The 26,221-nt window shown below is 45.5% G+C and overlaps 1 protein-coding gene across 5 annotated transcripts in view; it reads left to right on the top strand.

Annotated features, from left to right (window-relative positions):
- ccdc66 (coiled-coil domain containing 66) overlaps window positions 1-26,221 on the top strand; it is a 107,825-nt gene that overhangs the window by 4,856 nt on the left and 76,748 nt on the right. For 3 of the 5 annotated variants that reach the window (XM_070895290.1, XM_070895287.1, XM_070895291.1), the window contains exons 2-5: window positions 19,371-19,435; window positions 23,552-23,577; window positions 24,803-25,238; window positions 25,537-25,729. In XM_070895290.1, coding sequence (XP_070751391.1) covers window positions 19,371-19,435; window positions 23,552-23,577; window positions 24,803-25,238; window positions 25,537-25,729 — 720 coding nt within the window. The remainder of the gene's footprint in view (window positions 1-19,370; window positions 19,436-23,551; window positions 23,578-24,802; window positions 25,239-25,536; window positions 25,730-26,221) is intronic. The other 2 variants (XM_070895288.1, XM_070895292.1) reach the window with 2 other exon arrangements.

The raw sequence follows: 26,221 nt of genomic DNA, 5'->3' as shown, positions 1-26,221 counted from the left end.
CTGTGTGTGGGGGTAGCGGCTTGTTTCACGCTGTGAACCCCTTGTTCCGATGTTTCGTTAGTTGTCGTACCCGCAGTATAGATCAACCTCGTTGTTTCTTCTCCTGCCAAGAATGTCTGTGTGACCAGTGCTGCTGCCTCTAGGGTCAAGTTCTTGGTCTCTATAAGCTTCCGGAATATGCCTGCGTGGCCTATTCCTTCAATAAAAAAGTTTCTCAGTACTTCTCTCCTTAGCTCATTGGAGAACTCACATAAACTAGCCAACCTCCGAAGTTCCGCCACAAAGTCGGGTATGCTCTGGCCCACACAGCGTCTGTAGTTGTAGAACCTGTGTCTGGCCATGTGTAGGCTGCTCGCTGACTTCAGTTGGTCTCTCACCAGAGTGCTCAACTCCTCAAACGACTTGCTTGCTGGTTTCTCGGATGCCAGCAGTTCCTTCATTAAGGCGTATGTTTTCGAGCCACAGCTGGTCAAGAGATGGGCTCTTTTCTTGTCTGCCTTATCGTCGCCCAACCAGTCTTTGGTTACAAAACTTTGCTGGAGCCTTTTTATAAAGTCCTCCCAATTGTCTCCAGCATTGTATTTCTCATCTGAACCGTTGGTAGCCATTCTGTGGATTCTGTGATCCCGTAACTTGTTGCCACTGTAAAGTCCTGACCCTGCAGGACAGACTTACACGAGGCACTTGCTGAAGTCAAGGTCACTCTGGACCTGCACCTTTATTTCACAGCTCTCGAGTGCCACACTTGCCTGTGACCTGCCTTTATATACCTGTGTGGAACAGGTATGCAGTGTCTCCTGCAAGTGCACCCCTGCTGGTAAAGTATGCTTGTGGTCACAAGTCATATCGAGTTACAGTCATGTATAGCATGGTAATGGTAAAATATAGTTATATACAGTAGTGTGAGATACGTGACACGGACAATGTGGCCTGCCCAGCGGAGCTGATCAAGTGTAGTCAGTGCTTCGATGCTGGGGATGTTGGCCTGGTCGAGGACGCGAATGTTGGTGCATTTGTCCTCCCAGATGATTTGTAGGATCTTGCGGAGACATCGTTGGTGGTATTTCTCCAGCGACTTAAGGTGTCCGCGTACATGGTCCACGTCTCTGAGCCATACTGAGGTGTACGAAAGCACGGGCCTTACTCTAAATATCCGTAAGACAAAGGTCCTCCACGCTGCACAGCACTGCCCTCCAGTCATCAAGATCCATGGCGCGGCCCTGGACAAAGTGGACCATTTCCCATACCTCGGGAGCCTCTTATCAACAAGAGCAGTCATTGACGACGAGATTCAACACCGCCTCCAATGCGCCAGTGCAGCCTTCGGCTGCCTGAGGAAAAGAGTATTCGAAGACCAGGCCCTCAAATCTGCCACCAAGCTCATGATCTACAGGGTTGTAGTAATACCTGCCCTCCTGTATTGCACTATAGTGCATTGAGATAATGGATTTGTGATCGGTATGACAGCAAACAATATGCTGCCATATCGCCATTGAAATTGACCGCAAGTTCAGGATTTCCTACCGAATGTGCGATCTGTGAAGTTAGGACTACATCGAGGAGTTGCTGTGTCTTTCACCACCTGATAGGAATCAACGTATTGGCGAAAAGTTGGGCTAATTGCCCACCTACTCCGAAGTAATTATGCTGAAATGTTTTTAAAGTCTTGTGCAAAGAGGTGCTGGAAGCCTGTTGCACAGCATAAGGGGACTGGCAAATGGTCACCATGAAACTACCGGATTGTTAAAAACCCAAATGGTCCACTAATGTCCTTTAGGGAAGGAAATCTGCCATCCTTACCTGGTCTGGCCTATATGTGACTCCAGACCCACAGCAATGTGGTTGACTCAACTGCCCTCTGAAATGGCAAGGGCAATTAGGGATGGACAATAAATGCTGGCCTTGACAGTAATGCCCACATCCCATGAATGAATTAAAAAATATATACTTTTTTTTAGAACTGTGTGCTGAAAATCTTCCATTTAAAAAAAAAAAACAGGAAATATTGGAAAAGCTCAGCAGGATATGTTCCTTTTTAATTTTAGATCTGGGCTCAAATTAATTTCAAAGCAGTCTTTAATATAAGTGGAATTAAATGCAATTCAAATGTGAAAATGTAGAACTTATGAAATTAGGATGGAATTTAAAATATTCATTCTCTTTTGTTACTATTTTATAAAGCGAGGATTTCTGTGCAAAAAATGAACGAGAAAGAAAAGGTGCCTGCCTTCAATATTAATAATCATCCAGTTATCTTGTGGCTTCATTTACATTCTTAGCTTATGTGAGTGAATCTCTCGTCACTTCGCACTTAAGGGCTCAGCTGTAGCTTATAGGCTAAGAAGCACCGCCCCATGTGATCCCAGGTTTACATATGCACAATGGTGCGCACCTGGGCTCAGGAAAGATTGTAGTGCTGAAAGAGGTTATAGAGTTACGAAGGAATGAGGCCATAGAGGGATTTAAACACTGAGGTCAATGAGGACAGAGAGATGTGCAAGCATAACTTGGTGCAGACTAGGATATGGGCATCAAGGTTTTCAATGAGTTGGTGTTTACGGAGAGTGACGGATGGGAGGTTGACATGGAGAGCATTGGGGTAGTTTAGTCTGGAGGTGACAAAAACATTGTTGTGTATGTAGGCACTCTTAATGACTCCACAAGGCAGAGGTATGGCACTTGAACTGTACAGACTGTCATCCTTTATTGCAGCTCCAAGAGTGAGGACATCAAGAGGTGAGCTCCCTTTTATACTGGGTTACCTGCTGTGTACAGGTGACCCTTCGGTCTCTAGCAGCAGCACCATCTGGTGTACAGGTAAGGTATATACAGGTCTAGTGTTACAGTGCATCATTCCATCATTGGCATACATACATAACAAACATCACTGAGGGTTTCAGCAGCAGTTGGGTAGGTAGTGATGTTACTGCAGAGGAGGTAAGCGGTCTTTGTGATGGGAGGATATAGGATTGGAAGCTCATTTCGGAATTAAATACAATGTCAAGATTGCAGCTGGAGACAGTGGCTGGGCAGGGGGATGGAGCTTGGCACAAAGTTTGTCGCTGGGGCGGAAGACGATGGTTTCAGTCTTAATATTTAATTGGAGCAAATTATGGCTCAACCAAGACTGGATGTTGGACAAACATCCAATCCGATTCACTCCACATGATACCAAGAAACGGCTGAGCGCACTGGATACAGCAAAGGCTATGGGCCCCAACAACATCCTGGCTCTTGTGCTGAAGACTTGTGCTCCAGAACTAGCCACGCCTCTAACCAAGCTGTTCCACTACAGCTACAACATTGGCATCTATCCGACAATGTGGAAAACTGACCAGAGATGTCCTGTCCACAAAAAGCAGGACAAATCCAATCGGGCCAATTACCACCCCGTCAGTCTACTCTCACCTTCCATCATTTTGCTGCTGATTGTCGTCAATAGTGCTTTCAAGCGACACTTACTCACCAACAACCTGCTTACCGATGCCCAGTTTGGATTCTGCCAGGACCACTCGGCTCCAGACCTCATTACAGCCTTGGTACAAACCTGGACAAAAGACCTGAATTCCAGAGCCGAGGTGAGAGTGACCGCCCTTGACATCAAGACAGCATTTGACCGAGTGTGGCATCAAGGAGCCCTCGTAAAACTGGTCAATGGCAATCGGGGGGGGTGGGGAGGGGGAGGGGGTGGGGGGAGGAGGGTGGGGGGAGGAGAGGTGGGGAGGGGGGTGGGGGGAGGAGAGGTGGGGAGGGGGGTGGGGGGAGGAGAGGTGGGGAGGGGGGTGGGGGGAGGAGAGGTGGGGAGGGGGGTGGGGGGAGGAGAGGTGGGGAGGGGGGTGGGGGGAGGAGAGGTGGGGAGGGGGGTGGGGGGAGGAGAGGTGGGGAGGGGGGTGGGGGGGAGGAGAGGTGGGGAGGGGGGTGGGGGGAGGAGAGGTGGGGAGGGGGGTGGGGGGAGGAGAGATGGGGAGGGGGGAGGGGGGTGGGGGGAGGAGAGATGGGGAGGGGGGTGGGGGGAGGAGAGATGGGGAGGGGGGTGGGGGGAGGAGAGATGGGGAGGAGAGATGGGGAGGGGGGTGGGGGGAGGAGAGATGGGGAGGGGGGTGGGGGGAGGAGAGATGGGGAGGGGGGTGGGGGGAGGAGAGATGGGGAGGGGGGTGGGGGGAGGAGAGATGGGGAGGGGGGTGGGGGGAGGAGAGATGGGGAGGGGGGTGGGGGGAGGAGAGATGGGGAGGGGGGTGGGGGGAGGAGAGATGGGGAGGGGGGTGGGGGGAGGAGAGATGGGGAGGGGGGTGGGGGGAGGAGAGATGGGGAGGGGGGTGGGGGGAGGAGAGATGGGGAGGGGGGTGGGGGGAGGAGAGATGGGGAGGGGGGTGGGGGGAGGAGAGATGGGGAGGGGGGTGGGGGGAGGAGAGATGGGGAGGGGGGTGGGGGGAGGGGAGATGGGGAGGGGGGTGGGGGGAGGGGTGGGGAGAGGAGGAGGGGGGGTGGGAGGGGAGGTGGATTAGGGGTGGGGAGGAGGGGGGGTGGGAGGGGAGTGGGGGTGGAGGGTGGAGAGTGGAGGGGAGGGGGTAGGAGAAGGGGGTGGTGGTGGGGGGTAGGAGAAGGGGGTGGTGGTGGGGGGTTGGAGAAGGGGGTGGTGGTGGGGTAGGAGAAGGGGGTGAGAGGGGTGGTGGTGGGGGGGTAAGAGAAGGGGGTGGTGGTGGAGGGGAGGAGAAGGGGGTGAGAGGGGGAGGAGGTGGGGAGGGGAAGGAGGGGAGTGGGGAGGGGAGGGAAGGGGAGTGGGGAGGGGAGGGAAGGGTAGAGGAGGGAGGGTGGGGGAGGGGAGGAGAGTGAGGGGGGGAGGAGGAGGAGGGGGTGAGGAGGAGGGGGGGAGGGGAGGGGTGGGGCAGGAGGGGTAAGGGGGGGGAGAGGTGGAGGTGAGGTGGGTGAGAGGTGAGGGAGGGAGGGAGGAGGAGGAGGGGGGAAGAGGGGATGGACGGGGAGAGAGGGGATGGACGGGGGTGAGGGGGGAGGGAGGGGATGAGAGGGGATGGGCGGCGGGGGGTGGGGGATGGACGGACGGGGAATGGGGCGGTGGGGGATGGACGGACGGGGAATGGGACGGGGGGAGGGGATGGACGGACGGGAGTGGGGGAGGGGAGCGGACCGGGGGGAAGGGGACGGACGGGGCGGGGGGGAGGCGGTGGGACGGCAGAGGGACTCTACACTGGCTGGAGTCATACCTAACACAAAGGAAGATGATTGTGGTGGTTGGAGGTCAATTATCACAGCCCCAGGACATCGCTGCAGGAGTTCCTCAGGGCTGTGTCGTAGGTCGAACCATCTTCAGCTGCTTTATCAATGACCTTCCCTCCATCACAAGGTCAGAACTGGGGATGTTCACTGATGGCTGCACAATGTTCAGTGCCATTCGCAACTCCTCAAATAATGGAGCAGTGCATGTCTGCATGCAGCAAGACTTGGATGACATTCAGGCTTCAGCTGATATGTGGCATGAATGTTACTTGCCACTTAAGTGCCAGGCAATGATGATTTCCAACAAGCAAGTGTCTAACCACCGTCCTTTGATATTCAACACATTACCATCGCCGAATCCCCCACCATCAACATCCTGGGAGTCGCCATTGACCAGAAACTTAACTGAACCAGCCACATAAATACTGTGGCAACAATAGCAGTGTCTGCCCTCTTGACTCCCTAAAGCCTTTCCACCATCTATAAGGCATGTTGGGAGTGTGATGAAATACTCTCCACTTGCCAGGATGAGTGCAGCTCCAACAACACTCAAGAAGCTCGACACCATTCTGGACAAAGCAGCCCTCTTGATTGGCACGCCATCCACCACCCTCAACATTCATTCCCTCCATCACCGACATACCGTGGCTGCAGTGTGTACCATCTACAAGATGCATTGCAGTAACTCGCCAAGGCTTCTTCGGCAGCACCTCCCAAACCCGCGACCTCTACCGCCTAGAAGGGCAAGGGCTGCAGGCGCATGGGAACACCACCACCTCCAAGTTACGCACCATCCTGACTTGGAAGTACCCTATCGCTGTTCCTGCATCGTGGCTGGGTTAAAATCTTGGAATTCTCTCCCTAACAGCACTGTTGGAGTACCTTCACCACACGGACTGCAGCGGTACAAGAAGGTGGATCACCACCACCTTCTCAAGGGCAAATAGGGATGGGCAATAAATGCTGGCCTTGCCAGTGACGCACACATCCCATGAACATATTTTAAAAAAAGACTGAAAGTGCTCAGACCTGTAGGAAATAAAAAATATGTTGCTCAAAGTTTGGGAAATTATCATCATCATAGTCAGTCCCTCGAAATCGAGGAACATAAGAACATAAGAAATAAGAACAGGAGTAGGCCATTCGGCCCCTCGGGCCTGCTCCGCCATTCAATAAGATCATGGCTGATCTGATCATGGACTCAGTTCCACTTCCCGCTCCCCAGAACCTTTTATTCCTTTATCGTTTAAGAAACTGTCTATTTCGGTCTTAAAGTTATTCAATGTCCCAGCTTCCACAGCTCTCTGAAGCAGAGAATTCCACAGATTTACAACCCTCTGAGAGAAGAAATTTCTCCTCATCTCCGTTTTTGATCATGCCCTCTCGGTCTAGTCTCCCCCCATCAGTGGAAACATCCTCTCTGCATCCACCTTGTCAAGCCCCCTCATAATCTTATACGTTTCGATAAGATCACTTCTCATTCTTCTGAATTCCAATGAGTGAGGCCCAACCTACTCAACCTTTCCTCAGAAGTCAACCTCCTCATCTCCGGAATCAATCTAGTGAACCTTCTCTGAACTGCTTCCAAAGCAAGTATATCCTTTCGTAAATATGTAAACCAAAACTGCATGCAGTATTCCAGGTGTGGCCTCACCAATAGCCTGTATAGCTGTAACAAGACTTCCCTGCTTTTATACTCCATCCCCTTGATGACTTGCTTCCACTCTAAAAGTGAGTTCTTAGGTAACTGAACAGTCCAATACGGAAATTATAGTCTCTGTCGCAGGTAGGGCAGACAGTGGTTGAAGGAAAGGGTGGATGGGGAGTCTGGTTTGCCGCACGCTCCTTCCGCTGCCTGCGCTCGTTTTCTGCAATCTCGGCGACGAGCCTCGAAGTGCTCAGCGCCCTCTCGGATGCTCTTCCTCCACTTAGGGTGGTCTCTGGCCACGGACTCCCAGGTGTCGGTGGGAATGTTGCATTTTATCAAGGAGGCTTTGAGGGTGTCCTTGAAACGGTTCCTCTGCCCACCTGGGCTCGCTTGCCGTGTAGGAGTTCCGAGTAGAGCGCTTGCTTTGGGAGTCATGTTAGGCATGCGAACAATATGGCCTGCCCAACGGAGCTGGTCGAGTGTGGTCAGTGCTTTGATGCTGGGGATGTTGGCCAGGTCGAGAACACTGAGGTTGGTGCGTCTGTCCTCCCAGGGGATTTGCAGGATCCTGCAGAGACGTCGTTGGTGGTATTTCTCCAGTGATTTGAAGTGTCTACTGTATATGGCCCACGTCTCTGAGCTATATAGGAGGGCGGGTATCACTGCAGCCCTGTAGACCATGAGCTTGGTGCCAGATTTGATAGCAACACTGTCACACTCAATTTCAGTTGAATCTTTCCATTTATTAAAAAAAAAAGTCGATTTAATGAAGACTGCTGGCCATTTTCTTCCTGCTCTCGTCAGAAGAATCACATAGGGACATAATTTGCGGCCCCTTTGAGCGTGTCCGAGGTGCGCACGTGCCTGTGTGGGCCTCGCAAGTTCCGGGTTTAGGCGTGCGTTACGCATGTGCTAAAACCCGGAACTTGCGATCTGTCAAGAATCTTCTTGACCGATCCACTGCATCCTCGGGAAAAGGGCATTCGCGGGCAGCGAGTTGGGCATTGCTTAACCGGGAGTCCATGCAGGTCTGCAAGCACAAGGGTGATGGGTGAGCAGGACTTAGTGCAAGTTAGAACATGGGCAGCCGAGTTTTGAATCACCTCTAAGTTTACGTTGGTTAGAATGTGTGAGGCCAGCCAGGAGTGCGTTGGAATAATCAAGTTCCCCGCGGGAAACCTCCGACCGCAAATTCAGGGCCATAGACATTTTTCAAATCTGCATTGACAATATTTTGTATACTGTACCTCCATTAACAGTTTATACTGGAGACATATATAATTAAACAAGGATGTCAGCTTAAAGAATTTCCTGTTAAATTTCCTTTTTAAAACTTTCTGGTTTGCTATTTCTAAAGAATACAAGGAAAAAATCAGATTTTTTTGCTAATTTTCTTCCCTGTGTCGATTTCTGCTGGGATGCAGTTCTGTGATACCTCACACATTATTCATACCTGAATGAATAAGTGTTAGCAGGCTACTTTGATTCAATGGCATCACAGAAAAACCCTCTGTGGTCATCATTCAGCAATGCCTGTTTTCCAGCTGGAGTCTGTGGATACTTTTTCGGAGGCTTGGCAGATTTTTTTCTCTTCCCTTGCCAGGCTGTTGAAGCAATAGTAATACCCCTACTGCATCCTGACTGAGATCAGCAAACTCTGTCGCGACTGAGAATTGAATCTGTAACCTACTGATCTGCATAGCTCAGTTGCATATTGATTTCATCAACTGAATAAAACATTCCAAGGAATGCCATACAAAATATATATGGTGTGATCAGGAGTCTGGTCTTGCAGATCAATGTGGAATTTGTCTATTGGTTAGATCAGGTGACTAAGCAGAAATGGTCATCAAATGTGCAAGTTGGATGTGAATCCATCTGAAGACCAAGGTAAGTTGTTTATGCATGTAAATTTATTTAATCAAAGTTTGCCTGAATAAATAATTATTGGTTAGCTTTGTTCTTGCAGCAGTGTAATGGAGGTTCACGAGATTGATTCCTGTGTTGAGAGGGCTGTCTTATGAGAGTGTGCAGAATGGACCTATACTCTCTGGCGTTTAGAAGAATGAGAGGTGATCTCATTTGAAACATACAGGATTCTGAAGGGGATTGACAGGGTAGATGCTGAGAGGTTGTTTCCCCTGGCTGGAGTGTCTAGAAACATAGAAACATAGAAAAATAGGTGCAGGAGTAGGCCATTCGGTCCTTCGAGCCTGCATCACCATTCAATAAGATCATGGCTGATCATTCCTTCAGTACCCCTTTCCTGCTTTCTCTCCATACCCCTTGATCCCTTTCACTGTAAGAGCCATATCTAACTCCCTCTTGAATATATCCAGTGAACTGGCATCAACAACTCTCTGCGGCAGGGAATTCCACAGGTTAACAACTCTCTGAGTGAAGAAGTTTCTCCTCATCTCAATCCTAAATGGCCTACCCCTTATCCTTAGACTGTGTCCCCTGGTTCTGGACTTCCCCCACATCGGGAACATTCTTCCCGCATCTAACCTGTCCAGTCCTGTCAGAATCTTATATGTTTCTATGAGATCCCCTCTCATCCTTCTAAACTCTAGTGAATAAAGGCCCAGCTGATCCAGTCTCTCCTCATATGACAGCCCAGCCATCCCTGGAATCAGTCTGGTGAACCTTCGCTGCACTCCCTCAATAGCAAGAACATCCTTCCTCAGACTAGGAGACCAAAACTGAACACAATATTCTCGGTGAGACCTTACTAAGGCCCTGTACAACTGCAGCAAGACCTCCCTATTTCTATATTCAAATCCCCTCGCTATGAAGGCCAACTTACCATTTGCCTTCTTCACCGCCTGCTGTACCTGCGTGCCCACTTTCAATGACTGATGAACCATGACACCCAGGTCTCGTTGCACCTCCCTTTTTCCTAATCTGCCGCCATTCAGATAATATTCTGCCTTCGTGTTTTTGCCCCCAAAATGGATAACCTCACATTTATCCACATTATACTGCATCTGCCATGCATTTGCCTACTCACCTAACCTGTCCAAGTCACCCTGCAGCCTCTTAGCATCCTCCTCACAGCTCACACTGCCACCCAGTTTAGTGTCATCTGCAAACTTGGAGATATTACACTCAATTCCTTCATCCAAATCGTTAATGTATATTGTAAAGAGCTGGGGTCCCAGCACTGAGCCCTGCGGCACTCCACTAGTCACTGCCTGCCATTCTGAAAAGGATCCGTTTATCCCGACTCTCTGCTTCCTGTCTGACAACCAGTTCCCTATCCACGTCAGTATATTACCCCCAATACCATGTGCTTTGATTTTGCACACCAATCTCTTGTGCGGTACCTTGTCAAAAGCCTTCTGAAAGTCCAAATACACCACATCCACTGGTTCTCCCTTGTTCACTCTGCTGGTTACATCCTCAAAAAATTCCAGAAGATTCGTCAAGCATGATTTCCCCTTCATAAATCCATGCTGACTTGATCCGATCCTGTCACCGCTTTCCAAATGCGCTGCTATTTTGTCCTTTATGATCGATTCCAACACCTTCCCCACCACCGATGTCAAGCTAACCCGTTTTCTCTCTCCCTCCTTTTTAAAAAAAGTGGTGTTACATTAGCTACCCTCCAGTCCATGGGAACTGATTCAGAGTCAATAGACTGTTGGAAAATGATCACCAATGCATCCACTATTTCTAGGGCCACTTCCTTGAGCACTCTGGGATGCAGACTATCAGGCCCTGGGGATTTATCTGCCTTCAATCCCATCAATTTCCCTAACACAATTTCCCGCCTAATAAGGATATTCTTCAGTTCCTCCTCCTCACTATACCCACTGTCCCTTAGTACCTTCGAAAGGTTATTTGTATCTGCCTTCATGAAGACAGAACCGAAGTATTGGTTCAATTGGTCTGCCATTTCATTGTTCCCCATTATAATTTCACCTGAATCCGACTGCAAGGGACCTACGTTTGTCTTTATTAATCTTTTTCTCTTCACATATTTATAGAAGCTTTTGCAGTCAGTTTTTATATTCCCTGCACACTTCCGCTCATACTCTATTTCCCCCCTCTTAATTAAACCCTTAGTCCTCCTCTGTTGAATTCTATATTTCCCCCAATCCTCAAGTTTGTTGCTTTTTCTTGCCAATTTATATGCTTCTTCCTTGGCTTTAACACTATCCTTAATTTCCTTTGTTAGCCACGGTTGAGCCACCTTCCCAGTTTTATTTTTACTCCAGACAGGGAGTAAATTTGCTGAACTTCATCCATGTGATCTTTAAATGTTTGCCATTGCTTATCCACCGTCAACCCTTTTAGTATCGTTTGCTAGTCTATTCTAGCCAATTCATGCCTCATACCGTCGAAGTTACCTTTCCTTAAGTTCAGGACCCTAGTTTCTGAATTAACTTTGTCACTCTCCATCTTAATAAGGAATTCTACCATATTATGGTCACTGTTCCCCAAGGGGCCTCGCACAACAAGATTGCTAATTAGTCCCTTCTCATTACACAATACCCAGTCTAGGATGGCCAGCTCCCTGGTTGGTTCCTTGACTTATTGGTCTAGAAAACCATCCCTAATACACTCCAGGAAATCCTCCTCCACCGCATTGCTACCTGTTAGGTTAGCCCAATCAATGTGTAGGTTAAAGTCGCTCATGATTACTGCTGTACCTTTATTGCACACATCCCTTATTTCTTGCTTGATGCTGTCCCCAAACTCACTACTATTATTTGGTGGTCTATATACAACACCCACTAGCGTTTTGAGCCCTTTGGTATTCCGCAGCTCCACCCATACTGATTCCACATCATCCAGGCTAATGTCCTTCCTTACAATTGCATTGATTTCATCTTTAACCAGCAACGCCACAACGCCTCCTTTTCCTTTCTGTCTATCCTTCCTAAATGCTGAATACCCTTGGATGTTGAGTTCCCAGCCTTGGTCCCCCTGGAGCCATGTCTCCGTGATGCCAATCAGTTCGTATCCGTTAAATGCTATCTGCGCAGTTAATTTATCCACTTTATTACTAATACTCCTCGCATTGAGGCACAGAGCCTTCAGGCTTGTTTTTTTAACACACTTTGCCCCTTTAGAATTTTGCTGTAATGTGACCCTTTTTGTTTTTTGCCTTGGGTTTCTCTGCCCTCCACGTTTACTATTCTACTTTCTATATTTTGCTTCTGCCTCCTTTTTATTTCCCTCTGTCTCCCTGCATAGGTTCCCATCCCCCTGCCATATTAGCTTAACTCCTCCCCAACAGCACTAACAAACACTCCCCCTAGGACATTGGTTCCGGTCCTGCCCAGGTGCAGACCATCCGGTTTGTACTGGTCCCACCTACCCAGAACCGGTTCCAATGTCCCAGGAATTTGAATCGCTCCCTTCTGCACCACTCCTCAAGGCACGTATTCATCTGAGCTATCCTGCGATTCCTACTCTGACTAGCACGTGGCACTGGTAGCAATCCTGAGATTACTACTTTTGAGGTCCTACTTTTTAATTTAGCTCCTAGCTCCTTAAATTCGCCTCGTAGGACCTCATCCCGTTTTTTTACCGATGTCATTGGTACCTATATGCACCACGACAACTGGCTGTTCACCCTCCCTTTTCAGAATGTCCTGCACCCGCTCGAGACATCCTTGACCCTTGCACCAGGGAGGCAACATACCATCCTGGAGTCTCGGTTGCGGTCGCAGAAACGCCTATCTATTCCCCTTACAATTGAATCCCCAATCACTATCGCTCTCCCACTCTTTTTCCTGCCCTCCTGTGCAGCAGAGCCAGCCACGGTGCCATGAACTTGGCTGCTGCTGCTTCCCCCTGATGAGTCATCCCCCCCAACAGTACTCAAAGCGGTGTATCTGTTTTGCAGGGGGATGACCGCAGGGGATCCCTGCACTACCTTCCTTGCACTGCTCTTCCTGCTGGTCTTCCATTCCCTATCTGGCTGTGGACCCTTTACCTGCAGTAAGACCAACTCACTAAACGTGCTATTCACGTGATTCTCAGCATTGTGGATGCTCCAGAGTGAATCCACCTTCAGCTCTAATTCCGCAACGCGGTCCGTCAGGAGCTGGAGGCGGATACACTTCCCGCACACGTAGTCGTCAGGGACACCGGAGGCGCCCCTGATTTCCCACATAGTACAGGAGGAGCATAACACATGTCCGAGCTCTCCTGCCATGACTTAACCCTTCGATCCACTTAAATTGGCAACAACAGTGCTAAAAGTTAGTCACTGACATAGAAGAGAAAAAAGAAAAACTACTTACCAATCACTTACCCCCTTGGCTGTGGCTTAGATGCAGGAAGAATGTTCCCAATGTTGGGGAAGTCCAGAACCAGGGGTCACAGTCTAAGGATAAGGGGAAAGCCATTTAGGACTGAGATGAGGAGAAACTTCTTCACCCAGAGAGTGGTGAACCTGTGGAATTCTCTACAACAGAAAGTTGTTGAGGCCAATTCACTAAATATATTCAAAAAGGAGTTAGATGTAGTCCTTACTACTAGGGGGATCAAGGGGTATGGCGAGAAAGCAGGAATGGGGTACTGAAGTTGCATGTTCAGCCATGAACTCATTGAATGCGTGGTGCAGGCTCGAAGGACCGAATAGCCTACTCCTGCACCTATTTTCTATGTTTCTATGTCACCTTTTTATTTCTTTCTACTTCTTTTTTGCCTTCTCTCTGTAGCTGCACAAGCTGGGCCTTTATAGGCCTCTGCCAATCCCCGGACTCATGCCTCAGCGACCACGAACTCCCACTGCCTCTCGCGGCCTTTATAGGCCTGAACGCTCCCCAGACTCACGCCTCAGCGACCACGAACTCCCGCTGCCTCTCGCGGCCTTTATAGGCCTTGAACGCTCCCCAGACTCACGCCTCAGCGACCACGAACTCCCGCTGCCTCTCGTGGCCTTTATAGGCCTCTGCCGATCCCCGGACTCATGCCTCAGCGACCACGAACTCCCACTGCCTCTCGCGGCCTTTATAGGCCTCGAATGCTCCCCAGACTCACGTCTCAGCGACCACGAACTCCCGCTGCCTCTCGCGGCATTTATAGGCCTCTGCCGATCCCCGGACTCATGCCTCAGCGACCACGAACTCCCACTGCCTCTCGCGGCCTTTATAGGCCTCGAATGCTCCCCAGACTCACGTCTCAGCGACCACGAACTCCCGCTGCCTCTCGCAGCATTTATAGGCCTCTGCCGATCCCCGGACTCAAGCCTCAGCGACCACGGACTCCCGCTGCCTCTCAGGGTCTTTATAGGCCTCTGCCGATCCCCGGACTCCCCCGACTCAGAACTAGGAGGCACAGTCTCAGGATAAGGGGTCGGCCATTTAAGACAGATGAGGAGGAATTTCTTCACTCAGAGGGTTGTGAATCTTTGGAATTCTCTGCCCCAGAGGGCTATGGATGCTGAGTCTCTGAATATATTCAAGGCTGAGATGGATAGATTTTTGGAGTCTTGGGTAATCCAGGGATGTGAAGATCTGGTGGGAAAGCGGAGTTGAGATTGATGATCAGCCATGATCTTATTAAATAGCGGAGCAGGCTTGAAGGGCCCTACTCCTGCTCCTATATCTTGCGTTCTTATTTTGCCACACTCCCATATTGTTTGCAGAGCAAATTTGCAATTTAAAAAAAAAATTAGAACCAAGCATAAATTGGTACCAGGCATGATTGATAACAATGATTGCTTTCCTATTTGTATTCTTTGTGAAACTAGTTTTGGAAAATTTTTAAGATGAACTTCCTCTTTAAGCAGATTATGTTCCCATTGGGATTGGAGTTAAGTCAGTGCTGTGACCTGTTTATCAGTTTACTAATAAACTACTTTCAATGTAGTTCTGATGCGCAGTAAAATGTTTTATGGGTAGAAGTTCATAAAGTAGATGGTGGTGATAGTAAACAAAAGATCTTTTATAAATAGTAAGTATCATTACCATGACTGTATTATGAAAAAGAAGCAAATAGGAAGCTACTTCAAGAGGGAGTTCGATATAGCCCTTACGGCTAAGGGGATCAAGGGGTATGGAGAGAAAGCAGGAAAGGGGTACTGAGGGAATGATCAGCCATGATCTTATTGAATGGCGGTGCAAGCTCGAAGGGCCGAATGGCCTATTCCTGCACCTATTTTGTATGTTTCCATGTTTACTTCATCATGTGTCGAACCCTATTCTGGACAAGAATAATGGGCTTAGTGAGTACTTCAAGGCTGTGATACAAGAGATTCATTTATACATTGAAACTGTAGTGTAGTAGTTATTGTACTGATCTAGCTATATCCAAAGATTGAGAGTTTACATCCCATAATCGGCAAGTTGTGGGATTGAATTAAATAAATTTGGTAATTTATTTGTTGGCACCAGGAAAAAAAAAAAATGAAAGCTGCTGGATAGGTTACAAGGAGATTTGGATAGGTTAAGCGAATGGGCTAAGGTTTGGCAGATGGAATACAATGTCGGAAAGTGTGAGGTCATCCACCTTGGGGGAAAAAAAACAGTAAAAGGGAATATTATTTGAATGGGGAGAAATTACAACATGCTGTGGTGCAGAGGGACCTGGGGGTTCTTGTGCATGAATCCCAAAAGGTTAGTTTGCAGGTGCAGCAGGTAATCAGGAAGGCGAATGGAATGTTGGCCTTCATTGCGAGAGGGATGGAGTACAAAAGCAGGGAGGTGTTGCTGCAGCTGTATAAGGTATTGGTAAGGCCGCACCTGGAGTACTGCGTGCAGTTTTGGTCACCTTACTTAAGGAAGGATATACTAGCTTTGGAAGGGGTACAGAGACGATTCACTAGGCTGATTCGAGAAATGAGGGAGTTAACTTATGATGATAGATTGAGTAGACTGGGTCTTTACTCCTTGGAGTTCAGAAGAATGAGGGGTAATCTTATAGAAACATTTAAAATCATGAAAGGGATAGACAAGATAGAGGCAGAGAGGTTGTTTCCATTGGCGGGGGAGACTAGAACTAGGGGGCACAGCCTCAAAATACGGAGGAGCCAATTTAAAACCGAGTTGAGAAGGAATTTCTTCTCCCAGAGGGTTGTGAATCTGTGGAATTCTCTGCCCAAGGAAGCAGTTGAGGCTAGCTCATTGAATGTTTTCAAGTCAAAGATAGATAGATTTTTAAGCAATAAGGGAATTAAGGGTTACGGGGAGAGGGCGGGTAAGTGGAGCTGAGTCCACGACCAGATCAGCCATGATCTTATTGAATGGCAGAGCAGGCTCGAGGGGCTAGATGGCCTACTCCTGTTCCTAATTCTTATGTTCTTATGTTCTTATGTTCTTATGATTGTTGAAACATCAAAGCTTCATGCCACGGAAGCTGTCTGTGGCCACACGCAGCAAGACATTCAGGCTTGGGCTGATGAGTGGCAAGTAATATTCACGCTACTGAAGTGCTAGGCAATGACCATCTCCAACAAGAGAAAGTCGAACCACCTCCCCTTAACATTCAACGGCGTTACCATCGCTGAAACGCCCACCATCAACATCCTGAGGATAACCATTGACCAGAAACTTAATTAGACCAGCTACATAAACACTGTGACTACAAGAGCAGGTCAGAAGCTGGGTATTCTGCGGCGAGTGACTCGCCTCCTGACTCCCAAAGCCTTTCCAGTACCTCAAGGCACAAGTCAGGAGTGTGATGGATTACACTCCACTTGCCTAGATGAGTGCAGCTTCAACAACATTCAAGAAGTTCAACACCATCCAGGACAAAGCAGCCTGCTTGATTGGCACCCCATTCGCCACCTTAAACATTCACTCCCTCCACCACCAGTGCAACGTGGCTGCTTTGTATACCATCTACAAGATTCACTTCAGCAATTCACCAAGGCTTCTTCGGCAGCACCTCCCAAACCTATGACCTCTATCGCCTAGGACAAGGGCAGCAGGTGGGAATACCATCACCTCCAAGTTCCCTTCCAAGTCACACACCATCCTGACTTGGAAATATATCGCTGTTCCTTCATTATCACTGAGTTAAAATTCTGGAATTCCCTTCCTGACAGCACTGTGGGAGTGCGTTCACCACACGGATCGCAGCTGTGTAAGAATGTGGCTCACCATCACCTTCTCGAGGGCAATTGGGGATGGGCAATAAATTCTGGTCTTGCCAGCGACGCCCTCATCCCATGCACGAATTTTAAAAATTACATGCAGATCCACCACAACATCAGAGCAACTAGAGTAATCAATATAGCCTTTCCAAACATCCACATCCTGGGAACATTTAATTTTTTTGTTAATTGTTTTTTTAATTAAAAAAAAAAGCAGTGACTTCAAAAGTTGGGATGTTGTGGCTTTATAATAAATAATAAATCCAGCAATTCAAGACATTAAAAAATCTTGATCTCGTATTGTTAGAAAATGCTGCTTTCCTGTCATATGAAACCACAGAATAAAGCTTAGAAGCCATATTGTTCTGGTATTAAACAGTGATGCATTATCTAATCCATCATTTGTTCAACAGTTTGATTTGTTATGGTTTTGTATAAATGAAATTCAATTAAAAAGCAGATTTCATGGGATTACTAGCAGGAGTATTCTATCAATGGGAAAAAAAGAAAATACTTGAATTATACATCAACTGTGACCAGACTTTCAAGATGACCTGAAAGATACCTGGTGGTGGTGAAGAGAGGTGAGCTATGACTATTGAACAGACAATTGATTAGAAAAAGTCAAGGAGAAGGACTTGAGCACACTTCATGTGGGAAGACACTATTGCTGATGATGGAAGAAATGGAGCTATGGACTAGTCTGTGAATGGAGCAGTGGAAAGAATCAGATGGTTCTTGTGAAACTGCTACAAGCAAAATTGAGCCGTTGCTTCATCCCATCTGCCAGTTTGATGCAGCTATTCCGATGTATATTAAGGTTACATGAATGAAGAAGAATCTAGTATATCACACAAAAATTGCTGAATGCACTTCAGGACATAATTGGTCTTAGTAGGACATCGTGGCACCATACTGGATCCTATTTAACTATTAAGGAAAAGAGCACATATGCCTCTTTTTAAAAAAAAAAAATATACCTCTAACGCGCTGATACTTTTAATTAATAGCTTTAGTATAAACAGTATTAGTTGGCTAATAACAGTGGTTGTGAAAACATGTGACCTGACGATGTAATATTTTCTTGTCTTTTAAAGAAAGATGTTGCATTTCCAAAGCACATCACGGCCAGTTTTGAATTGTAGTCGCTGTTGTAACATACGAAATGCAGCAGATAATCAGCACACAGCAAGGTCCCACGAACCACCACGATAAATGACCAGATTACCTGTTTTAGTGGTGTTGGTTGTGGGATAAAGGTTGGGCAGGGCACCAGGAGAACTCTCTTGCACTTCAGATTGTGCCATAGGATCTTTTATCTTCAGACCAGATGAGGATTTGGGTTAATATCTGATCCGAAAGACAGCACCTCCAACGGTGAAGCACTCCATCTGTGCTCCACTGAAGTGTCAGCCTAGATTATGTGCTCACTGCTTTGGAATTGCTTAGAACCCATGACCATGTGATTCAGAAGCAAGAGTACTACCTCCGAGTTTAGGCTGATACATTTAAAATGTAGTGCTTTTTAGCAGTGATTATAGCATATTTTGTGTGGATATTAAATATGATCTTTCTTTGAGTCAACAAAATGCATTTTAAATTCACTTTTTTGTGGAAAAATATTCAGTGAATTATTTTGTCAAGATCCATTATAGATGGTGGATCATCGTATGTGTAGGTTGCACCAAGACAATATGGGACAGGCTCGATGAACAAGCTCGTCCTTCGTTTTCATATTTGCGTACTTAACAGGCAAAATATTAAATCAAAAGAAGTTAAAAATAATTGTCGCTGATCCATAGGAGCAATGATTAGAATTTGTTTTGGGATTGGTTGCTGTTTTAGACTTCTTTCATTCTAGATAAGGAATTACCTGCAGGGATGTAATTCAGCTTGTGTTCTTCAGGGTGAAGGAGCTTAAAGTTCTGCTTCAAAGCTCCATTCTGGACTTTTTGTTTTCTTGACAAACTTCTGAGTTCCAAAATCTGATATTTCTGATCTTGGCTATGTGGCCATGTTATCTGGAAAAATGGTGCCAAAGAAAACCAAAGTATTTTACAGGGAAGGTGGTGGGGGAAGCCAATCCTTCCTTCTCCCCAAGTTGCTTTGCAACTGAGCAGCAAAACTCTGGTACAGATCCTTTTGAGTTGAATAATAGTTATGGAACTGAAATGGGGAAGAAGATGCATATTTTAAATAAAAATCATATCTTCATTGTGTACACTCTCTAATTTTAAAAAAACCCTAACATTTGGAGTTCGTTATACCAGCTCTGCAAAGGTGAATTGCAAAAAGTGTGCTTTTTAAATTAAAAAAAAAGCTTTATTTTATATCAAACTGGATGTTATTTCAGTGAAAGTAACTATTCTAAATAAGGACTACCTCAGTAGATGTGTACTGTTGTGCATACTAACAATTTGTGCTTGCTTGTAGGGATGGTTTAAAGCTTGAAACACAGTTTTTGAATGGAAAGCCTAAGTTAATTTTAGCACCTTATGGTAAGTGTTAATTTAGCAGTTGACTTTGTAGTGCACACTGTTCATCTATAATACAAGACACCATTTTGGATGCATTGAGGTGATATTTTCTTTGTTGAAATAGGATAATTATTCTCCCTTGTGTTATTATGAAGATGCATGCTTCGTTTGCACTGTAGTTAACAAGTAACAGATCCAGACTTCACTTTTGCTTATTTTTAAAGTATGGAAGTTTGATCCTGGCCAAATGGTTCCATCAGTTCATTTACATGTGGATTTCTGAAGGCAAAGGGAAAAGAAGCATTCTGTGATAGTTAACTGATTAATTTTGAAATCAAATGATCTGTGGGAGAGCTGTGTTATATTGTATACTGCAAATCTAGTCTAAAGATAGCCTAATCTGCTTTTTATTCTGTTACGTTATTCATCTTTTACTCCAGATATTTTTATTGGGTTCAGCATCTCGGCCCAATTCTGTAGACAAGTTCTTGCTCCATACAACCAGGAGCATGCGTTCATCTGGGTAATTTGTAGAGAACTTGGGGTTCGAACAGAAAATCATCATTACTGTATTTTAGCTACCGGTTATATCATGTGACCTCATTTATCTTCCTTGACTTCGAAAGGTGGTAGAATAATGTCTAGGTAGTTTAGGGTATAAACAACCAAGCAGATATTTTAACGATTTGGATGATGGCGTAGAAAGTCATGTATCCAAATTTGTCGATGATATAATGAAAGGCTGCATTGTAAACAGTGTAGTTGAAAGCATAAAATTACAAAGGGAACTTTATAAATGGTGAAAAGCTAAAAACAGTGGAGGTCCAAAGAGACTGAGTCTGGGAGGGAGGGGTGATGGGTGCATAGATCATTAAAATGTCTGAACAGGAACAAAAAATAATCAAGAAGGCTAATGGAATGCTGGCTTTTATATCTAGAGGACTAGAATATAAGGGGATAGAAGCTATGCTGCTAACCCTGGTTAGACCACATCTGGAGTACTGTGAGCAGTTTTGGGCACCACACCTTGGGAAGGTTATATTGGCCTTGGAGGGAGTGCAGTGCAGGTTTACCAGAATGATACACTGACTTCAAGGGTTAAGTTACGAGGAGAGATTGCACAAATTAGGTTGTATTCCCCAGAATTTAGAAGGTTGTGGGGTGATTTGATCAAAGTTTTCAGCATCTTAAGGGGAAGAGATAGGATAGATAGAGAGGAACTATTTCTGCTGGTTGGGGAGTTTAGGACTAGGGGGCATAGTCTAAAAATTAGAGCCAGACCTTTCAGGAATGAAATTTGGAAACACTTCTACACATGAAGTTTGGAACTCTCTTCCCCAAATGGCAATTGATGCTAGATTAATTGTTAATTTTAAATCTGAAATTGATAGATTTTTTGTAACCAAAGATATTAAGGGATATGGGCCAAAGATATGGAGTTAGGTCGCAGATCAGCAATGATCTCATTGAATGGCGGAGCAGGCTCGAGAGGCTGAATGGCTTACTCCTGTTCCTGTAAACACTAAATGAATAAGTGACAGAAGTAATGACCCATTAAATTTACAAATAACCATGACAAATACTTTTAATTATGTGTCTCTCAAACTCAAAAAGCTGCCAATCAAACTCGTCAGATACTTTTATTTGAATTGAGTAGTTTGGGTCCTCCCTGCAATATCTGTTCAGATGCAGTGACCTAATTTTTCCAATCATTAACATCAACAGCAACCCATTTAAAATGAATGGATTCCTGATTAGAAAAACCTAGGCCAACATCCATATTCTGTTAATATATCAAAACAAGCTGAGTAATTTTCTGTGAGTGAACCTGGTTTTTAACCCCATATGTACTATAACAGAAAGAGAAAAAAACAATGTCATGATACACAAACTAATTCATTCAGAAATCAGATCATCTGTACCACAGCTGACTGCTACCTCGTATGGTTCTAGACGAGCCTAAAAATTGCATATTTTGCTTTTTTGTCGATAGTTTAATTCACTGTAGCAATTTTCAAATGAGCTAATATTTGGTGATGGAAAGAAAGCTGTTCTGATATAAATTAAACAGTGTAAGCATAACTCTCGAGCAAACTGGTCATGTTGTATATAAATTGGTAATCAGGTTCAGAAATGTACAGAATTTGTGTTAGTTTCTAATGTGTGGATCTTATTGTGTACAATCTTCATGGAATTCCCTGGTGGATGTCTGCCATGATACTTGCTGCTGACAAAAAATCAAAGGCAAGCTTCCTGAAAGAGATCAGATCATGGCAGAAATTCCAGAGTACATCTTTTTATAAAGGAATTGATTTCAAGGCTGTTGTATCTATTCAAACAGCTTGACATGGAAACCCCTCAATGAAATCACAAGATAATCCATTCCTAGTTATTCATATTTTCTATGGGCACAACTTTCAACTTTGGCCACATAACACAAGCTGTAGCGGATCAGTTGTCAGTGACGCACCTTAGAAAGGAAAATTGACCGGGCCATATAACTGCCTGTTTTATTACCCAGCTGAAGTTGAAAGATCTTCCCCATGGGGCAGATTTTCACTATTGAGCAGTTGGTAGGGCCTGCCAGCTGGCTGCCCGATAGTGCCAAGGGAGGTCTGGTCCATTTTTGAGGGCTGGGCCTCATTACCACATGGCCAGGCCTCATTACCATATGGCCAGTGGGCACTAAATGAATACCCTGCTGCAGCTCCAGGCCAGCAAAGTATCAGGCTAGCACATTATCATCAAGGTAGGCTCGGGGGAGGGAGGGGAGTTCGTGGAGGGGAACCCTATGCAACAGTGGCCCACGTTACTTTTGTGGAGCCCTAAAGAGCATTCCTGCTCCTCCTGGCCTCACAAATTAGTTAAAAACATACCTTTTTGGTGTCCATTTGGCTGGGCCGCCAAGTGAAACTGGGCAAAGTGTGCACAGCGCACACTCCAAAAGTGACAATTGCTGTTCTATATACATCATAGGACCCATATTTGCATAGTTAAAGGACCTATTAATTGAATCAGACAGGCACTCCGGCCGCCCAATGATGGTTCCTTCTGATAATGGGGTCAGCCAAATACAGAGCGGGATTGGGGTGGTAAGCTTTTCCCACCATTGTAGCGGCCTGCTTTCACCCCGTGGTGTCAGTAAAATCTTCCCATATGTAATTAAACTGTTACTGTTATTAAATACTATGGTGCATGTTAAAATCTTCTATTTCATTGGTTTATTTCACTTTGTGGGTGATGTTAACATCTCCACTGAGTCATTAAATTTGTCAATTTAGTAAAAAGGAGACATTTTTCAAAGGTCCATTTACAACTGATTGTATGACATCTAAAGCTACACTGGGGAAGAATTGTCCCTTAGTTCTTGTTCCAGTGTTTTCTTTAGGGCTGATTTTTAATCCCCCCCTCCCACCTGCGCCCCCCACCAAGCGGGAATCGTGCGGCCAGGAAGTGCAGTTCACAGTGCATTCCATGTGCGTTCCTGCTCCCCACCATTTTTACTTGCCTGAATTCCAGAGGAGCGAGGGTCTAATTTAGGTGGCAATGTTGCCTCCTGATGACATCATTGGGTGTGCACGCCATTTAACCGCGGGCTTGACTAAAGCTCGCTTAGTCTCCAACCTAACCGTGAAAGCTGGTGGCACCAAGGATCAAGACCACAGAAAACCCAGGCAAATAGATTTTAATTTTTTTTAAGTTTCCTTGTAGGCCATAAGGAGCAGGTGTGCCTTTTCTGATCACACAAGGATACCTTGAGCATCACCTGTCCCGGGCTAATCCTCCCCCGATCACAGACTTGCTGCCCCCCCCCCCCCCATTCCATACTCCTGCCTGCTGATGGTGATGTAATTTTGGTACCTGTACCGCCAATTCCCAACTTGAGTTAAATTCATCCCTTTTGTGTATGCAGCTTTCTCCTCCTTTTCTCTTCTGAAATAAATTGATTAATGTTGCAACTTAGAGGAAACACGTTTTTCATTATTGAGCAACTAAGGAGAATGGCCAAGCTGCATATTACAGTGCGCTACCAGGGTTGAAAAGAGTAATGAGTTATAGTAGAAGAGTATATTTAAGCTGAAAACTGATCCTTCTAACTGTTGTACAATTTTCATGGTTGGTCTAATCTTATTACAGATGCTTCATCAAAAGATGCTAAAGGGGTAAGTGGTCCAAATTCATTCATCTATTGTATATCGGAAAAGATCTGCAGTTGCAACATTCCATCACCCCCACCCCTTACGACAAAATTCGGGCCCTGCCTACCATATACCCAGTTGTGACAGAATTTTAACCGTATCTCTGTTGAAGAAAATTTGGACCCCTGTATGTTACACTCCAGCCCCAGGAAGTAAAAACAGAACTTTGACACTCCTTATTGAATCTGAAAATATACACTTGGATACCCACTCCCCTGTCAGGCAAACTCAAACCCTACCCCCTGCTGATGCGACAATTGCCCTATCATTCTATGATTCTCCAGCCGAGGCTGTCACTTTCCAGCAGTCCCTCCCATTTAATGAAGAAACCCCCAAGATGAGGGGCATTTGCTGACTCCCCCCCGCCCCCCCCCCCCCCCGCCAGTGATGGAAAAATCACCCACCAGAATTCTCCAAATAAATAAATAGGTGGAACACCCCACTGGCACTGTGCAGCCCCACTGAGACAGAGGTTGACCCCCATCTCTCCTTTCCCCTCTTCTCTCCTTCTCCCTCACCTCGCCCTCCCTCACCCTCTTCCCCTGTCCCCCTCTTCTGCTTCCATCTCTGGGTCCATCTCTTTTCCCCCTTCTTCTTCTGCCCGTCATTGTTTTAGGAAACCTATTAAATGCTCCAGGAAATATACAGAATGTTAGTCATGGACTTGTATGAGCATAAGTGACAAATCCTCATCAGTGATTCAGGAATTTTAAATTATGAGTAGTTGAAAGGAAGCTGGGTGTATTTTTCTTTCAAAAAGAAATGTTGAGTTGACTGCAGTTACCAAATTGTGAAGGAAAGTTGACAGAGTTAATCCAGGTAAATGGTACAATGGTAGGAACCTAAAACGAGAAGCTGGGCAGAAGTGTTGCACAGTTTTGTGGAATATGTTGCCGTGGAAAAATATTGAAACAGACAATATAAATGTGTTTAAAAGGCAATTAGGTGTGCTTTTAGAATGAATAGATTGAAGATTTATGGTGAGGAGGTGGTTAATTCGGATGGAGTTATTGTTTTAGACATCAGTTTAACTGTACAATTTAAGTGTTTTTACTTCTGAACTGTGATATCGGTTCATCTTGGGCTTGTGGAAGTTGAAAATGTAATTTCTGAAAGCATTTTTAAACTTCAGATTAAAAAGAGGATCATGTTAATACTACATCTGCTGACAGTTTTAAATATTTGTCAGATAAAGTACAAGAACAAAACAACAACGCATCCCCTGAGGTCCAAACAAATTTTACAGGAAGTTGCTTCAACCCGTGAAAGTAATTCCAAAACTGAGAAGCATTTATTGAAACATGCTGTAACTAACACTATTGTTGCATCTGGGAAAGGAGAAAATGCAGAACAGTTGATTGCAGATAAAAAGACAGACAATAAAACCAAAAACAATAGTGAAACGGTTCCTAAAAATGGTCAGTCTGGAAGTAAAACTACTGTGAAAAAACCTGCCATAACGAAGCAACAACCGCCAAAGAAGCAAAAGATCTCCTCTGAGGTGTTAAGAGAGAGTTTGGTATGTCTGACCCAAGAGCAGCTCCAGCAGATTTTAGCATCTATAAGTCAAGTGAACAGAAATTCCAGCCAAAACCAGGAAAGAGACAAAAAAAGTACAAAACCAGGTAGGTGTCACGAAGGAGTGCTCTTCTACCATGCTTTCAGAATTTGGACACACATTAAATATTTAAACAACAATTGCTTTTCTCCACTTGCAGTTCCCTGTAGCAGAAGAATAAAATATTCACTTTTCTTTTTAAATTTGTTGAACCTTTCACCAAATGTAAAACGTTAAAGAAAAAAAATCAAATCAATTTTAAGTGTACTGTTAGATCACATTTATTGTACAACAAGGATAGTAAACAAAAGTTTTAAAGTTAACTGATTTCTGCTTTGAAGTACTAATGTTTTATTTTTTAATAGGCAACAAAGCTGAGGCCACAGGCAAGGAGCTTAAAGGGAAAGATAATGTAACCCTGCCAAATGGAGTTGGCTACGCCAATAATGAGGCCTCACAGGACAATCATTCATCCCACGAACCACAGACAATTAATAAATCTGGAGCAAATGTTGAACAAGCAAACCCTGCGCAAACTAAAAAAGCTACGGGTAATAAGTAGGTATTGGAAACAAAACAAGAAAGTATTATATAAGTTATGAAACCAATTCTAGTATCATATCCTGCAGTGCAAAGTTGTACAATTGGTTTCTGTTGTAGTATGTTACACCAGTAATGTCAGGTAGAGAGCTGATGATTCCATTGTTACAATGAGTGACCTGTCAATGCTGCTCTAATTAGCAGTTAATAGCTCTACAACAATCATAGGCAGTCCCTCGGAATCAAGGAAGACTTGCTTCCACTCTTAACACGAGTTCTTAGGTGGCTGTATAGTCCAATATGAGAACCACAGTCTCTTGTCACAGGTGGGACAGATAACTTACATTTATATAGCATAATAACTTACATTTATACAGCATCTTTAATGTACCAAAATGTCCTAAGGCGCTTCATAGGAGTGTTATCAAATAAAATTTGGCACCGAGCCACATAAAGAGCTTTCAGGACAGGTAAGAAGTCTTAAAGGTGAAGAGGTTGAGGGAGAAAATT

Source organism: Pristiophorus japonicus, chromosome 12 (genome assembly GCF_044704955.1).
Source record: "Pristiophorus japonicus isolate sPriJap1 chromosome 12, sPriJap1.hap1, whole genome shotgun sequence".
NCBI lineage: Eukaryota > Metazoa > Chordata > Chondrichthyes > Pristiophoridae > Pristiophorus > Pristiophorus japonicus.
Note: the sequence above shows the minus strand (reverse complement) of the source record. Positions and strands in the feature narration are given on the sequence as shown.